This window comes from Argentina silus (genome assembly GCF_951799395.1).
Source record: "Argentina silus genome assembly, chromosome: 9".
In the NCBI taxonomy this organism is placed as follows: Eukaryota; Metazoa; Chordata; class Actinopteri; order Argentiniformes; family Argentinidae; genus Argentina; species Argentina silus.
The window spans coordinates 5,070,080-5,086,696 of NC_139663.1; the positions used below are offsets into that span (position 1 = coordinate 5,070,080).

General features: G+C 43.5%; 2 protein-coding genes across 8 annotated transcripts; both read left to right on the forward strand.

The window, feature by feature from the left end:
* Positions 1-1,492: 1,492 nt before the first annotated feature.
* On the forward strand, positions 1,493-8,845 carry cant1a (calcium activated nucleotidase 1a). 4 transcript variants are annotated; one of them, XM_083676328.1, is made up of 5 exons: positions 1,507-1,596; positions 6,048-6,271; positions 6,804-7,469; positions 7,618-7,821; positions 8,002-8,845. In XM_083676328.1, exons 3-5 carry the CDS (start codon positions 6,827-6,829, stop codon positions 8,370-8,372), a joined length of 1,218 nt encoding a protein of 405 aa, XP_083532454.1. In that variant the 5' UTR covers positions 1,507-1,596; positions 6,048-6,271; positions 6,804-6,826; the 3' UTR covers positions 8,373-8,845. The 4 variants fall into 4 exon arrangements, with proteins under 4 accessions (XP_083532455.1, XP_083532454.1, XP_083532452.1 ...); XM_083676327.1 differs by lacking the exon at positions 1,507-1,596 and adding an exon at positions 5,389-5,646; XM_083676329.1 differs by lacking the exon at positions 6,048-6,271 and having other exon boundaries at positions 1,493-1,596.
* A 106-nt stretch (positions 8,846-8,951) lies between these two features.
* LOC310809147 (galectin-3-binding protein B-like) lies at positions 8,952-13,343 on the forward strand. Of its 4 annotated transcripts, none has more exons than XM_083676321.1 (6): positions 8,952-9,206; positions 9,868-10,009; positions 10,664-10,873; positions 11,106-11,237; positions 11,533-11,824; positions 12,030-13,343. In XM_083676321.1, the coding sequence occupies exons 2-6, from the start codon at positions 9,922-9,924 to the stop codon at positions 13,111-13,113; spliced, it is 1,806 nt and encodes a 601-aa protein (XP_083532447.1). In that variant the 5' UTR covers positions 8,952-9,206; positions 9,868-9,921; the 3' UTR covers positions 13,114-13,343. The 4 variants fall into 4 exon arrangements, with proteins under 4 accessions (XP_083532447.1, XP_083532448.1, XP_083532450.1 ...); XM_083676322.1 differs by having other exon boundaries at positions 8,952-9,125; positions 9,900-10,009; XM_083676324.1 differs by having other exon boundaries at positions 8,952-9,125; positions 9,909-10,009.
* Positions 13,344-16,617: the final 3,274 nt, after the last annotated feature.

Below are 16,617 nucleotides of genomic sequence, written 5' to 3' on the forward strand. Positions count from 1 at the left end.
CACTTTGGAAATCTGCCAAGGTTATTGAAAATATTGTGCAATATTGAGTAAGGCAGTGCACTTAAGCCCTATAATCATTTTGAAGTTGTCTTTAAAGTTACATTTCTCTGAATCATATAAATATATACAGTGAGAATGATGTTACATTCTTTAGCCGATAAGGCAACACATTTTTATCATGGGAATAGTGATTAGATATGCTGTATTTTTATATGCTCTCCCTTGTGCACATTAACAGTCTCCGGTGGTCTGATCTCTTACTTAACACTTAAACCCATGAATTCCGAAGAGTAGATATACCCTAGCCCTTCTATAGGAAGTGTAGAGATTATCGAGTATATTATACAGTATAGAGATTAATTGACTGTACCTCAGAACAGTGAATGCAATGACAGATGAGACACGTGATTAGCTTTCATGGCGTGCCAGTTGAGTTTCAGAACAAGTGATCAATCATCATATCAAAGGGAAAATTATGCCCGTGCCTGTCTGTAGTTCCTTGATATACAGTATGATGAGACAACTTTCACTTTTTTAGGCTAATGCACTACCCCACATCACCTTTGACCCCCCAGTCAGCCACTATCGCTATGAAACTTTCTGATAGCAAAGAGCGTGTTCGAGAACATCGGTTTTGAGCAGTTGCTGACCTGCCTTTCAATACCGGCTGCAGCTGCACTTCACCGACTGCATGAAGCATCAAGTGCTTTCATTGTGCAAGGCACTTTTCATGACCAATCATAGGAATGTTTTCTTGACATGTATTCTACCCGAATCAGGAAAAGCACACGCCACAAAGTGTAGACTAGCACTAGGATAGGCCTACACATCATAATGATATTTGAGCGATCTGTTGATTGCACATCTATGTTAAGTTGATGGTTGTGTTATGTGGTGGTTATTCAAATGGGATTCATTGGACGTTCTATCAGATAACGTCTCGAATTTTTACAGACAACTGTTGTCACTGCCATGGGTTCAAGCTGTCAGAATTGTCCAATTTGAGACACAGATGCACTGCCCTGCCTGTTTAGTAGGTTTTGCGGTATCAAATTAAACGGTCAATGACTTCAGATTCTGTTAGTAGACATTCTCAAGGATAAGATTTCACACTGATTTCATTTAGAGAACGTTTACTGTTTAGACAGAGAAATAGGATTAAGTATCTGTTTATGAAAAACCGATTTGTATTGTAGGTCAAAGCACCCATGACACCGTTGGCACCCATCCACTATTATGATACTTTTTTTTTTATTTGGTTATATTCTAGAGATGTGATTTCAACCGATAACATTGAGACAACATTTATTGCTTAGACATTAAAGCTGGATTTAGTATGGAGCTATGGCTGAATAATAGATTTGTTAATATTTATTCCAGTGGAATATATGTAAATATAACGCCGGGACTCTTATTTTGAAAGGTCCTCGTCAGAGCGTTACATTTTCACTACGTAGTTCGCGCTGACTGGGCGACACTCATTCGTCATTGAGGAAGTATGGTTTCTCGTTCTCTGATGGGAGAAGTGGCAACATTGTAGCGATGTCCTCTCCAATCAAACTGTTACCCGGATTGTCATTTATTGTCCCATCGCTTGTGAGTATACCGGTTTACATTATTTCAAGATCACCTCCACAGATTTGTGGGGGAAATTAGCTGTGCCTTCAAGTTATGTGGTCTAATATCTATAGGGAGGTGTGCATGACTGCATGTTCATCACCCATCATCATCCCTTGCTGTTTCAGTTTAGTCCGTGCACTCGAAATTCAGTATTGGCTCGATTTGGCTTGCTAAGGAGTGTTGTCGCTCTGCCTGTCAATCAGATTTTAGATATAGGTTTCTGCGGACAGCATCAGAGCTCACACTGTAAAAGACACGTCTTAAGAATTAAGGAGGATGACCAAGTTGCATCAGTATGGGCCCTATCAGTATGTGTCATGAGGCGAACTCACTTAAGTATTTGTGTAAATGATCTGTTTGGGGGGAGAACTATGGTGTTTGCATTATGAATCATATGGCAATAAACGATATGCCTATCTGACATCTAGGCCTAGACGCAAACTCAACTCAGTTGTCAACATTTTCATCCTTTTGCTGCTCCCTGCCCTCCAGCGATCAGTAAACTGTTTGGTGGTCTTGACCTGTTTCCTTGTACCTTAAATGGCAGTGTAGTCCATTATTTGTCTTTGAAGACCATTTCTCCAGGTGCTGTATTGTGCAAACATGTACCAACAGACTTCAAGGAATGACCAATGGTTAACCATTTCTCTCTATCCACCTCAGATGCATACAATTGATTTAGAATACATTGAATCATTGAAACTGATTAGGCAATTTGTGGTAATAGGTTGTAGTGCTGGATCATTGCATTCCAGCTGTCAACGTTATTATAGAGAAATGAATGTTTGGATGTATGAAATGCCATGGGAAATTGGTAACTTTCTACGTTAAATTATTTGATGGGTAAAATGAATAGTGCATTAAACTGGCCCAGATTCCACAGTGTGGTATTGGTGAGGATGAAAAGACCATACATTGGATATGCTTACAGTAATAAGGGGTAATAATGCACTTGTCTCCTTCCTATTCATGCAACTTCAGTGCTCCTCCTCCACTTAACAGCAGATAGGTGAACACCTTGACAGCGAAAGCGTCACAGACAAACCTACTGTATGTGTGCTTGGGTTTGGAGTTGCCATAGTGAAACAGGATTGTTGTCCCCCACAATGAAATCAGGGAGGGGACTATGAAACGGTCTCCGTCCGTTCCTATGTTTGTATGTTCGTATATCACACAAGATATCTCAGACACCACTGGGACAGTTTTGACGAAACTTGGGCGAATGATTCATCTTGCCATAGAGACTCTGATAACACTGATTGTCCCAAGATGGGTGCTATAGTAAACAACTGAAATTCCGAAATTACCCTGATTGCCCGTGTGGGACAGCAGGTTTACTATAGACTTGTTCGTATTGCAACAAGATCAGTTACCTTTGACATTTGTGCATGTTAGGTAAAGTCAACATCTGCTTAGTCATTCTATTAGGTAAAAGGGTTATTTAGGAACAGCCTAAGTGAGGTAAAGGTAGACATCTGAATTGTATTTCCTTCAAAGTTTGCCCTTTTGGACTTGCGGTTAATCAACTGTAATCCTCCAAGTGTAGTTAAAGTTCATCACTGTTGTTATAGCCCTTAGTCACAGTTGCAAGGCAAATCATTCAGCTGAAAAGGAGTTGAAGTCAGTGCTCAGAGAAAGGGAGTGTAAACTGAGTGTGAACTGAGATGGCAGCCGTTCAGCGCTTGGGCAGGAAGAGACGAAAGGGTAATTCAATATGCATAGTTCCTTTGTGCCAGTGACTGCAGATCCTAGACCCTGTAGATCATCTTGATTGTACAGTCATTTTTTCTTGTGAGATACTATTGGGAGAGGAACTGGTAAATTGCTCTTGGTATGCTATCTATTTAGTTAGACTGTACTGTAGTGCTCCTTTACTGATGGGCCACATTACTGTTATATTGATGCAGTGTGTTTCAGGCTACATCCTTGGACAGTTCAGGCACTGACCTTGTATGAGTGCACAAATTACAATATGTTTTTGTTGTGTAGTTTGCACAGCTGTTGTCTTTTAGGGAGTTCAGTCAACTACAGAGTGGCTCAGGCTCTATGGTGCCATAATGGAGGCCTGTTTGGCTGGGGGCTGGGGGCCCTGTTATGAAAGAGGCTTTCAGCAGATGGGGGGGGGGGGGGGGGGGGGGGCTGCTCATTTTAGAGAAATTAGGCCTTGTGGAACCAGACTAATATGTCACCATCAGTTTTGTTGAGTGTGCGCATGATAGACCTACATTTTCCACATATACAGTGGCTTCAGAAAGTATTCAGAACCCTTCACTTTTTCCACATTTTGTTGTGTTATAGACTCAATTTAAAATTGATAAAAACAAATAAAAAAAATCCACACATAATATTCCATTTAAGAGTGTCATAGCAGGGGCGTTCAGTGGCATAGCACACTAAGGCGCATATCATATCATCGCAAGGTCCCTGGTTCGATTCCGGCCATCGACATATCCTGCATGTCATCCCACCTCTCTCTCACCCATCCTTCCTGTCAATCTCTACTATTTCTATCCCAATGAAGCAGAAATGCCCTAAAAACATATATATAAAAAAAAAGAGTGTCATAGCAAAGTGTGGAAAAAGTGAAGGGATCTGAATATTCATACTTTCTGAATACTGTACATAAGGCCAAATGCCCGATTACCACTGATATTTCTCATCTAGTTTCTGATATGCCTGTTTACGTCATTTTAGTTAAGCTACATTATTTTGAATTGGGGCTTAGTTATACAGTCATGGCCAAAAATATTGGCACCCCTGGACTTCTCTCAGATAATGCACCACTTCTCCCAGAAAATTGTTGCAATTCCAAATGTATTCACATGTTTATTTATTTTGTTTGCATCAGAACAACACAAAAAAGCAGAGAGAAAAAAAGCCAAATCTGATATCATTCCACAGAACTCCAAAAATGGACTGGACAAAATTATTGACAGCCTCAACTTAATATTTGATAGCACACCCTTTGGAAAACATAACTGAAATCAATCGCTTCCTGTAACCATAAATGAGTTTCTTACACCTCTCTACTGGAATTTTGGACCACTCTTCTTTTGCCAACTGCTACAGGTCTCTCAGTTTTGAAGGGTGCCTTCTCCCAACTGCTGTTTTGAGATCTCTCCACAGGTTTTCTATGGGATTTAGATCTGGACTCATTGCTGGCCACTTCAGAACTCTCCAGCACTTTGTCCTAAACTATTTCTGGGTGCTTTTTGAAGTATGCTTTGGGTCATTGTCCTGCTGGAAGACCCATGACCTCTGACGGAGACCCAGCTTTCTGACACTGGGCCCTACATTGCGCAAAATTCTTTGGTAGTCTTCAGATTTCATCATGCCATGCACACAGTCAAGGCATCCGGTGCCAGAAGCAGCAAAGCAACCCCAAAATATATGTGAACCTCCACCATGTTTGACCGTAGGGACCGTGTTCTTTTCTTTGAAGGCCTCATTTCATTTTCTGTCAATGGTACAATGATGTGCTTTACCAAAAAGCTCTATTTTGGTCTCATCTGTCCACAGGACGTTCTCCCAGAAGGATTTTGGCTTCCTCAGGTAAGTTTTTAGCAAACTCCAGTCTGGCGTCCCATTTCATTCAGGTGGCAACGGATAGTGTGAGCTGACACTGTTGTACCCTGTATCTGCAGGTCAGCTTGAATTTGTTTGGAAGTTGATCGAGGTTCTTTATCCACCATTTGAACAATCCTTCGTTGCAATCTTTCATAAATCTTTCTCTTCCGTCCACATCCAGGGAGGTTAGCTACAGTGCCATGGGCTGTGAACTTCTTGATGACGTTGCGCACAGTGGACACAAGAACATTAAGATCTCTGGAGATGGATTTGTAGCCTTGAGATTGTCCATGCTTTTCCACAATTTTGGTTCTCAAATCCTCTGACAATTCTTTGCTCTTCTTTCTTTTCTCCATGCTCAATGTGGTACACACAACACAAAGGTTGAGTCAACTTTTCTCCATTTAAACTGGTTGCAAGTGTGATTTCTATATTGCCAGCACCTGTTACTTGCCACAGGTGAGTTTAAATACAAATTTAAAGGAGCATCACATGCTTGAAATCCAATTATTTCTTGCAATTTTGAAATGGTGCCAATAATTTTGTCCAGTCCATTTTTGAGTTCTATGTGGAATGATATCAAATTTGGCTTTTTGTTTCTCTGCTTTTTTGTGTTGTTCTAATGCAAACAAAATAAATAAACATGTGAATACCAAAGCATTTGGAATTGCAACAATTATCTGGGAGAAGTGGTGCATTATCTGAAAGAAGTCCAGGGGTGCCAATATTTTTTGGCCATGCTATATAGCTAGGCTATCTGAAAGAGGGTGTAGGTATGCTGAGGTACATATTCCGTGCTTGCTACCTTTCCTGCTCTGCCTGTTCATATTGTATACTTTGCCTTTCTATGTCCATGAAAGGGCCACTCCCAGCCTCCACGTCGACACTGCACACCTGTGGCCAACTGTTGGACTCACCTTAGACTTATTCTTGCTTCATAGAGAATTGAACCGGGCAAATGCTTGCAGCCTCTCACACAGATGCTCTCTTCAGGATCTGAGATTTACATTTGAGATTTACAGTTTTCTGTGGTCTGCTGTCTGGACAGAGGGATGACTTAAGAGAAACGTCTTTAGGAGTATATGTGAGCTGATATATTTAAACATCTTAATATTGTCATGCTAGAAAAAACACATTTTTGATTGATTTAAGCAGACCAGAGAGCTGGATCTGCTAGACTAAGTCTTTCTTAATATGACTATAAAAATAGAAAATAGCGTGAAGTGGTTGAACAGGTTTGCCATTCATTTTTGTTCAGGCTATTCCAGGAAGTAGGGTTAATTACACATTTCAGGGGTTGATAATGCTGTCTATTCGCTTTCACACTTGTAAAACCATTTGCATTGATATTTGAATACTCAAGGACAAGCATCGTAGGTATATGTACAGAAGTGATCTATGAGATCTTCGTAGATACTACATTGTTATCTAACTCATGAATTAGTGAATAATAATCCATTCATAAATGTTTCATGGTATAGTGTGATCTGAATGTTACGTAACATGATTGTATGTAGTTTTATGTGTGTTTCAAAGTTGATATTTTGTAGCCTATATTGCTAAGGTGTGAAACCTGTTCCCCATTATCAGATGTCCCTCTCTCTCTTACTTCCTAGGTCCCTCCACTGCTTCCTCCCCCATGCCTGCACCCCCAGGCTACACCCTTCTGGACCAGAATGATCCTATGAACCCTATGCGTATCTCTGTTGGAGAAGTCCCAATGTTGGCCTCCATGACCAACCCCACCGATCCCCGTTTTCGCCTCAAATGGAAGGCCATCGTGGCAGTTGCAGTGGCCCTGACTCTGGTCCTCTTGCTTTACCTCCGCCTTAACCCAGGCCTGCACTCCCAATACAACAGCCCCCACGGCCGGAAAGCCAGCTACACTGGAGTGGGTGAGGGGGGCCACTACAACCACACGTACCCCCTCAGTGCCCCTGAGCGCACGCCGCAGGGCATGCGTTACCGCATTGGGGTCATCGCCGACCTGGACACGGCATCTCGCAGTGAGAAGAAGCTGACGTGGTTCAGCTACATGCGGCGGGGCCACCTCCTTGTGTCTGGGAGTGGGGACAAGCTGTCGGTGGAGTGGGACCAGGACAGGGTGCTGCTGGAGAGCCACCTGGCAGAAAAGGGCCGGGGAATGGAGCTCTCAGAGCTGGTGGTGTTCAATGGAAAACTCTACAGCGTGGATGACCGCACAGGGGTGGTCTACCACATCGATGGTAGCAAAGCTGTGCCCTGGGTCATCCTGCCTGACGGAGATGGCTCTGTCTCCAAAGGTCAGTGAAGTATCTTCAATCTGTCACTGTAAGACCAGGTAGATTTGGACTAGATTAGATTTAAACTGTTGTGATACTCGAGCGCTGACCATGCCTATACAGTAGTTCTAAACAGTGACCATGGCTGTTCGTTCTCATCCACTCTCAGGGTTCAAGGCAGAGTGGCTAGCTGTGAAGGATGAGCATCTCTACGTGGGGGGCCTGGGGAAGGAGTGGACCACCACTGCAGGGGAGTTTGTCAATAACAACCCAGAGTGGGTGAAAGTGGTGGGCCACCGGGGGGATGTGCAGCACCAGAACTGGGTCCCCAAGTACAACTTCCTGAGGTCTGCAGCTGGGATCCAACCTCCAGGTGAGGGATGAAGGGCTGCACAGTCAGGACATTATGCTAACTCTTTTGCCATTTTCACTGCTGTATGTATTCCACATGCAAGATTGCTCACCGTACAGTAGATACATTTTTTCCTTCCTCATCACCTATTACCTGCTATTTATGGCTCTCCAAACCTGTTTCTCTTCCCTCTGTCCCTAGGTTACCTTATCCATGAGTCTGCCGCATGGAGCGAAACCCTGCAGCGCTGGTTCTTTCTCCCACGGCGAGCTAGCTCGGAACGCTACGAAGAGACGGCAGATGAGCACCGTGCCAGCAACCTGGTACTCAGCTCCTCGACGGACTTTGAGGACATCATCGTGAGCCGGGTGGGTCCACATGACCCCACCCACGGCTTCTCTTCCTTTAAGTTTGTCCCTAATACAGATGACCAGATCATCCTGGCGCTCAAGTCGGAGGAGGATGGTGGAAAGATCGCCACGTACATCATGGCCTTCACACTGGACGGCCGAATCCTCTTACCCGAAACCAAGATAGGGGATGTAAAGTATGAGGGGCTGGAATTCATTTAGGCTTCGAAGAAACAGTGGAGGATATACTCTGATAAAGCAAAATGCTTTTGGGGACTGAGCAATATGGGCCATAGTTACAGTCACTTAAAGGTGGAGTGACTAGTTGCTTGTTCACTGACTCTTTGATGACAAAATGCAGCTCATCAGTGGATCCCAGGCCATCAGCCTGTCTGCTGTGACTTGGAGATCAGAGGTACAGTAGGGCTGAGACAATCTATCCTTGAACAGTAAATGGGAGCTGAGAGTAGACTACCCAGAACATATTCATCAAGCCTTTCTTTCTACCCAGGCCAATAGTGGTCTTCAAAGTACTGTCAACTTTGTAATAATGAATGTAAAAATAATGAACTAATCAGACTGTGATTTTTTATTATGTTTACTTATCACATGCACATACTGTACATCCAGAAATGTTCAATGACACCGTTTTCTTTCCTTTTATTCATGTGAAATCATTAAAGGCTTGGCTTTTCTCCAAACGATATTATTTAAAGGAATACAAAACATCTGATTCTTATGTTACCTCATAACTACGGTTTTGTTTTACTGGTTGTTTTTGAGTAAAGTCTTTCTTGGTAAAGTTAAGAGTATTTTACTTTGTTTGATTTCTTGTGAAACGAAACCTACTGAAGAGGATTGAGAGAAGTGAGGAATTCACTTTCATCCTTGGCGGTTTTTTTCGCCGCAGCTTCAACAGAAGGACAACACGCATGCACACGCACACAAACACACAGACATCCAAGACACCAAGAGGTAAGACCTTTGAGAATCAGAATAGAATCACAAAATATGTGCTCTACGAAAGGATAATGACATATTAACTATAGTCTTGAGGTACGTGCTGCAAAGAGCAATACACATTTTGCAAAAGTGTGACTGTATAAAGTATAATTTGAGAGTATCAATTGAATGCATACATTTGACATTAATCATTTTACTTTATTTCAAGTACAGTGGAACCTCGAGATACGAATGCCCCAATATACGAATGTTTTGAGTTACGAATTGAAATTTCGAATTTGTCCTCTGAGATACGAATGAAAATTTGAGATACGAATCCTTTTTTTTCGCGAGAAGTAGCAGCCGCGCGGGAGAACTGGCAGCCGCCTGCACACGAACCCTTTTTTAAAAAAAAAATAAAGAAAATTGAGATACGAATGTTTTGACTTACGAAGGAAGTCTCGGAACGGATTAAATTCGTATCTCGAGGTTCCACTGTACTATACTTTTTATCACTGCTATAAGGCGACTTGTGTAAAATATGTGCAATTTTGCCACCAACTGATTTTACCCTGTAATAGAATAAAACTCATGTTCAGTTTGTTGGGGAATATATGAGAATCCATCGTTCAACTATTTGGTCTCTTCCAAATTGTTGAAACTAAGCTGGATGAATAAAGGCTAAATTAAAATAAATGTTGATAACTGTCAATACTGTTACAGACCAAAAACAATATTTGGGTTTAAATGCAGGTATGAAAATATCCTATTTCAGTTCCCTTTTTTTCCATTGTGTGTCTGTGTCAGTGTGACCAGCTGACTAGTGGAAATGCTGATGTGTGGAATCACTTCCTCTTTGTGGCTGCTGCTCCTCCTCCATGTCCCTGGACTACAATCCATGCAATGGAATCTATTCAGTGAGTCGCACAATGGCACAAAACAATTGATATACTGTATTATTCCCTTGATCGTATTTAGCATACTTTCAACATCAAGAGATAAACATTCGTTTTTTTGATGACAAGGTCAGAAGGACAATGACATGATTTACTGTATTTACAACTTAACTGTCCCTCCTAAAGACCTCTTCATCCCCACTACCCCCCTGGGCAAGTTTCTCTCCTGTAAATAAAAATAAATAAATAATCTTCCTTTCTTCTAGCATTGTGACTGCCAATAGCCCCTGGTCCTAGCATAGATTAATTTTTCTTATGATGACTGATGGATAGATGATTCACTTAGGGCACGCTCTCCCGAATGGAGAGGATAGTGTAACGACCATGTGTAAGGTCCGTTGGCAGCTCCGCCAAGGGAGTTTACTCTCTTGGTATTGTAGCTAACGCGGCCGGTTTGTAAGCGGAAGATTGTGAGTTTGATACCGGCTTAGGGTAAGCTACTCTACCCCGTCGTTCGCTACAGTATGTTCTTTAATGTCCAAACATTAACTGAAGTAAACGTTCATGCTGTGTAGCTATCTCAAGTTTCAATGTAAACAAACTGAGTATTTGCTCAACCACTTTGTTGGTTCAAATGTTAACAGGTCAAAAGGTTCACCCTCTCTGTCTTCATAGAACATGTTCTAGATGGGGGGCCTCAGGAGGGCATGGTGAGGCTGGTGGGGGGCCAGCTGGCCTCAGAGGGGCGTGTGGAGGTCTACCATGACGGCAAATGGGGGACAGTCTGTGATGATGACTGGGACCTGACAGAGGCCCAGGTGGTGTGTCGTCAGCTGCAGTTCCCTGGTGCAAAATCTGCAATAAAAGGAGGGACTTATGGAGATGGTGAGTAGCTATACTATATGTCACATGACTTCATCCTACTTGAGTCAGCCACCAGGTGGCAGTAGAAACAGCCAGTTCAAATTGTCATTGATTTGTTGCTATCAGGAATAGTAGAAACACCTACTCATGGTTCCTATTATTCTATTCCATCACTTTGATTAACACTTAAGTATGAGGGACTAACATTACTCCCAATAGTTGTGTCATCCGGTTGTCCTAATTTGTGTTCAAGGATCTGGACCAATCTGGCTGGACGATATGGACTGCGAGGGAACCGAGAAGTCCCTTTCCAGTTGTTCCTTTAAAGGCTGGGCCCTAACCGACTGTTCTCACAAGGAGGATGCAGGAGTTGTTTGTGAGAGAGGTAACAGTTCACTTTGTATCAGGAGACCATGTGTCTAAGGCCTCTTTATACCACAAATCTTTGTAACAGTCTAAAACTCGGAGATAGACCTAAACTAGACCTTAACTTGACTTCATTTTCAGACTAGACCGTATTCAATAATACTAAGCATGGTCGCAGCTGTGCTTGTAGTGGAGTTACAGTAAAACTTTCATGATCATTTTCCTGTCCAATGATGTCCATGTGACTCTCTCACCTCTACATCCATGCTATGACTCATGTGCACTCCTTATCCCGTGTCATCTCCCTGCTGTAGTGGGCACAGATGTGAGCAGTGATGCAGTACATTCCCTGGACCACAGTCTAGGCCTGTCTGAGGAGCTGGGGGAGCTGTTTGGCAGTGGTGAAAGCTGTGACTTCAACATCCTGGTCAGGAGCTCCACTGGTAACAAAAACGAGGATGGGCAGCTGGAGATGGAGGAAAGCACCATCTGCACACACAGACTGGTCCTCACCCTCTTTCCACTATTCAATGTCAGCAGCAGCTCCAGCAGTCTGTCAATAGAAGTGAACCAGAGCTGCCGATCCTATGTCACCAACTTCATCAGGTTTTGTGACCCTCACTAGTGCTCCTTTCTCCAATACAGTCTTATTTACCGTGGATATTATACATGCCATGTACAGGATTATTTCTATGTCATCATAACCAATTCTTACTCACTTTTCTCTCATGATAACAAATGTTCTTGCAGTTTGAAATGCCCATAGGGAAAACAATCTAATTTGTAATGCTTTGTTGCTCTGGCTCTCTAGGTACCTCTACACACGCAAGGTAGATGTGACCATCTCCTCTGCCCAGTGCCTCCACCAGCTGGCCTCTGAGTTTGGGGTGAGGCAGCTGATGCAGGACACAGGCAAGCTCTTTACAGTGCTTCTCCCAGAGGACGGCACCTTCCACACCCAGGTCTCGATGTACCAATACTCTGTCTACACCACGGACTTGGTCCTCCAGGAAAACTGTCTCCAGTACCTGGCCTGGAACTGTGAGGCTCTGACGAGCTCCCCTGCCTGGAGTGACCTCTCCCTTGACACCCTGATGGCCCTCCTGTCGCGCTCAGACCTGGTGGTTCCTGACGAGGCCTTCCTCCTGCAGGCACTGGAGAGCTTGATCACAGAGAGGGGCAACATCAGCTTAGAGAGCCAGGTTGCCCTACTAGGCCACATCCGCTTCCCAATGATCCCCGCTGAGAAACTCTATGAGCTGCAGTTCACCTCCAAGCTCTACTTGAGCCACGAGAAGCTGTACCGCATCAGCATGCTGCGGGGCTTCCAGTTTAATACCTTGCCCTTTGCCACTCTGAAGAAGCACACAGGCAGTGAGGGTGAAGGGTATGATTACCAACCAAGGATCTACACAACTGAACCATGGAGCTTTACCATCAACTTAACCAACATGGCACCCCTACCTTCCTACCCTACCTACTACCGGGACAGTTATAATTACAGGCAGCGTCAACATGGCTACTACCAGAACAGCAGGCGTATCCAGTCATTCAGCACACCTGTCCACAATACTGTGGTCTTCCAGACCAACATGATCTCCTGGTCAGCAAGTGTGTTTCTGAACCAGCAAGATTGTATATACACTGGCCTCTCCTGTGATTCTACCCCTGTTGCCAGGCTGTACCCGCAAACCAGTTTAGTCCAATACCAGAATGCTAGTATTCGCTTTAGCAACCGGCTGCTCCTAACATGCGAGGGCAAGTACATATTTCACATCCAGGACTTCAAGAACAACCTAGCCCAGATCCCTACTACTAACAGCAGCCAGGCTCTGGCCTACCCTTGCCCTGGATCACAGAGCTACCTCTTTGTCATTCGTCCAGAGTACATCTAATCTACAGTAGCTACACTGTCCAAGATGCCATGAGGCTCCCAATATGCTTCCTTAATCAAATAATCCTACATTTCTATCAATCAATAGCTTACATTTGTATTAGATAAGAGTTTAAATGTATAGTTTTGGATATGTGTGATTGACTTGCTTATAAACCATAAATATAATGATCACTGTCCTTAGAAAATGATTAAAATACAAGCTTGCACTCAAATAAAGGTATTGAAATACTGGAATGTGGAATATGTATTTTTTCCTAGACAGTGGCTTTTATTTATTTATGCTACATGTTATCTCCTCAGAGAGCCCATGCCATGCTATTCACAGCCATTACAATCTTATCTCTTATGGTGTAGAATGGCGTCTCCGGGCTAGGCTAGCTCTTTCCTCTGTCTCTCTCAGTGTGTTATTCCACCACAAGAGGGGGTCCTACCTTAGAATGGCAAGAACACAGTTGGGGTGTGAAAGAGGAATTCAGTATTTAAAAGAAAGAAGAACAAGTTCCTTTTTCCGCCAATCTACTGACCTCTCTAAGACCTTGAGTTCTGGGAAAATTGGCACACTAAAAAAACCAGAAATCTTCCAGTTCAGTAATTGTATCTGCATACGTTTTTCCTTTATGTCACTGTCTTTATTAGGCAATATGCATGTCTTCATGTCTGGCTCAATACTATATGCACGTACAATTCAGGGTGAGTCATAGGTGGGTTTGTCTCGGGGTTTGTCTCGGGGCCACATCTAAACTCAACTTATCCTTAACACAGGTTCAATGTGATTGTTTAGTCTTGGAAGGGTGAATGAATGGTATGTGGGAATAGAGAAGGGATTATCATTATAACATGTTGAGTATACCAACATCTGACATACAGTACTGTACATTGTAGTTTGGTCAGGACCTGCAAAGTCCTTGAGGAAAAGTACTGGTATTTCATAACTATTTCACAGTGCAACTGAGATTCTATGAGCAATGTCACATATTTTGTCTCTGACAAAGGTCCACAGCTGTGTCGTGTACCATCCATTGTCTGGTTTGAAAGGTCACACACCTTTGAAATTCTCACTGATGACTTAACTGTGCCTCACGCTCACACTTGCACAACATCACGCTCTCATTTTCTGTTGAAGTATTTTTCCTCCCTTGAAAGATATTCGGCCTTCCTGAAAAGACTTTTCCTTGTCATATCCTGGGTCTGTAGAGGAAATGACTGTGTTCAAATACATCTGGGAGTAAAGTTCCATTTCGTAAAAGTAAAAGTCCCACTGGGTGAATAAGCTCAATGAACTATGAGTCAATATGTTTATAAATCACACCTACGACAATACCAATGCAACAGTCTCCATTCACTACTGTAGATGATGACTCATGAACATTAAGCCACACTGTAGGCAGTGTGGTCCACATGACGCACATCTCCAATGGGATGAGATGGGGCTTTTTTAGGCCACAATAGTATGTTTTAAAGACATGCAAAGGATATTCATACCTTACCACAGATGTTTCTCTCCTCCTTGTTGTCCCCGAACAGGAAACGGCTAACACAGATCCAGTGTTTCAGGGTATCACCAGTCAGATATGAATAGCTTTGCTGATGAATGGAAGGCTATGGGAATTGTCCAGTGGGCTGCGGCTGGGACCAAATTAAAGGAGGATTACACGAGAGCACTGTGGAGGAGTGAGAGGCCAGGGGGAAGTGAAAGGTGGAGGGCAGGGTGGTGGTCAGGTCACCACTGAGCCTATTCCCCCCCATATAGAAGGGAATGCTAGTGGGGGAACTGAGGATGTTGGTCACTGCCATGGCACCCACCAGTTCCCACAATGAGACCCTCTTTTTCTGTCTCGCTGGGCACTTCCTTTGAGAGTATTATTGTCCATGCAAGTCTGTAATTTGGGCTAGGGAGGTTCGACCATTCCCCAGCCCCTGGGTGTTTGCAGTGTGCTGTGTCCACAGGGGGCTGCTTACATTGCACTTTGACAAATTCTCATTGTACAAATGAAAACCTTATGTTAATACAACAATGCAGACAAACCTAAACTGGTGAATAAAAGCCTGTTGGAGTCAGGGGGGACCGAGCAACAAGTGAAACTACATATGGACCTTCTGTACTGTAAACCACAGCAAGGTTTAGCATTTTTCATCAATGCCTCCAGGTTAATTGATTCACTAGCTACCAATTGGCTCATTACAGAAGACACATTTGGTACTGTGAAAATGAGCCTCAGTATTTACAATATGGGACTAGTACTCGAGAGAGGAGAACATGTGGCCATCTCATACTGTGTGGTTTTGTTTGTTTGCTTGTTTATATGCTGTCAACTGTTCTATAACCTTGTCAAGTAAAGAGTACCAATCTTCTACAGGATTCCTGAAATTCTTTCCCATAAGAGGTGAGAAATATTTAGCATAAAATATCCATCTCCAGTCTTGGGGCCAAACTAGGAGGTGCAGTAGCCGGGAGCTGGATAAGACCCACCACCCAGGACCTAGCTCTGCTCTGATCTGGTCCTACCACATCAGTAAGCATCACAGTGCTAAGGAAGCTGCCTGTTTTGACAGGGGGCGGGAGGCTTTGCCCAGAAATAGAGACGTCTGCTGTTCCCCGGTGGCTTTGGCACCACAGTGGAATGGAGACGAAAGCATATTTCTACCCATTTGATCTTGGATGTGACATGCCTTTCATGTCTTAATTTGCCACTCTCCTACCAAGCCCAGAGTCCAAACAGTAGTTCTCCCTACTTCCTAGGTTCTGGTATTCCCAATGCCCATGATTCCAGTCAACCTTCCTGTTTATTCTCCAGCTAATAAGCCATCCACAAAGATTAGATTTAAGTGAAGTGAATCACTGTGATAAACAGCAAAAACCAACAGGGTTTGTATGAATCATGATGGTTTGTGTGTAAATTTCGCAACTACCATGAACAAAATGTACTTATTAATGGTTAAAGCAGAAATCCTTTGTGAAACATTGCTCTGAATGACTAAAGCCCAACATTAATTTGATTTCTCACAGTGAAGCCTGTGCTGTGGTGACTGCTATGATATGAGTGAGGGAGAGGAAGCTGTCCCTTCTCCCCCTCTCTCTCCATGTCCCCTTCTCCCCCTCTCTCTCCATGTCCCCTTCTCCCCCTCTCTCTCCATGTCCCCTTCTCCCCCTCTCTCTCCATGTCCCCTTCTCCCCCTCTCTCTCCATGTCCCCTTCTCCCCCTCTCTCTCCATGTCCCCTTCTCCCCCTCTCTCTCCATGTCCCCTTCTCCCCCTCTCTCTCCATGTCCCCTTCTCCCCCTCTCTCTCCATGTCCCCTTCTCCCTCTCTTTTTATATGGACATTGGGTAAAACAGACCTGTGGAAAGGCAACCAAGCAAAAATGCTAAACTGTGGAAAAGAGTGGAAATATTTACTGGAGAACCCAGAGGACCTGCGGACAGCAGCCAAACATGATGTCAGAGATGTGAGCGGGCTCGACCACAGCAGATACGATTCATTCTACACTGTCCTCTTCATTATT

Bases quoted from the DNA above. Each gene is read 5' to 3' on its own strand.
- LOC310809147 (XM_083676321.1), top strand. From the start codon at position 9,922: ATGCTGATGTGTGGAATCACTTCCTCTTTGTGGCTGCTGCTCCTCCTC. The intron at 10,874-11,105 runs GTGAGTAGCTAT...TTTGTGTTCAAG, and splicing joins AGGAGGGACTTATGGAGATG to GATCTGGACCAATCTGGCTG. The intron at 11,825-12,029 runs GTTTTGTGACCC...CTGGCTCTCTAG, and splicing joins TATGTCACCAACTTCATCAG to GTACCTCTACACACGCAAGG.
- cant1a (XM_083676326.1), top strand. From the start codon at position 3,285: ATGGCAGCCGTTCAGCGCTTGGGCAGGAAGAGACGAAAGG. The intron at 3,325-6,803 runs GTAATTCAATAT...CTTACTTCCTAG, and splicing joins GGGCAGGAAGAGACGAAAGG to GTCCCTCCACTGCTTCCTCC. The intron at 7,822-8,001 runs GTGAGGGATGAA...CTCTGTCCCTAG, and splicing joins AGCTGGGATCCAACCTCCAG to GTTACCTTATCCATGAGTCT.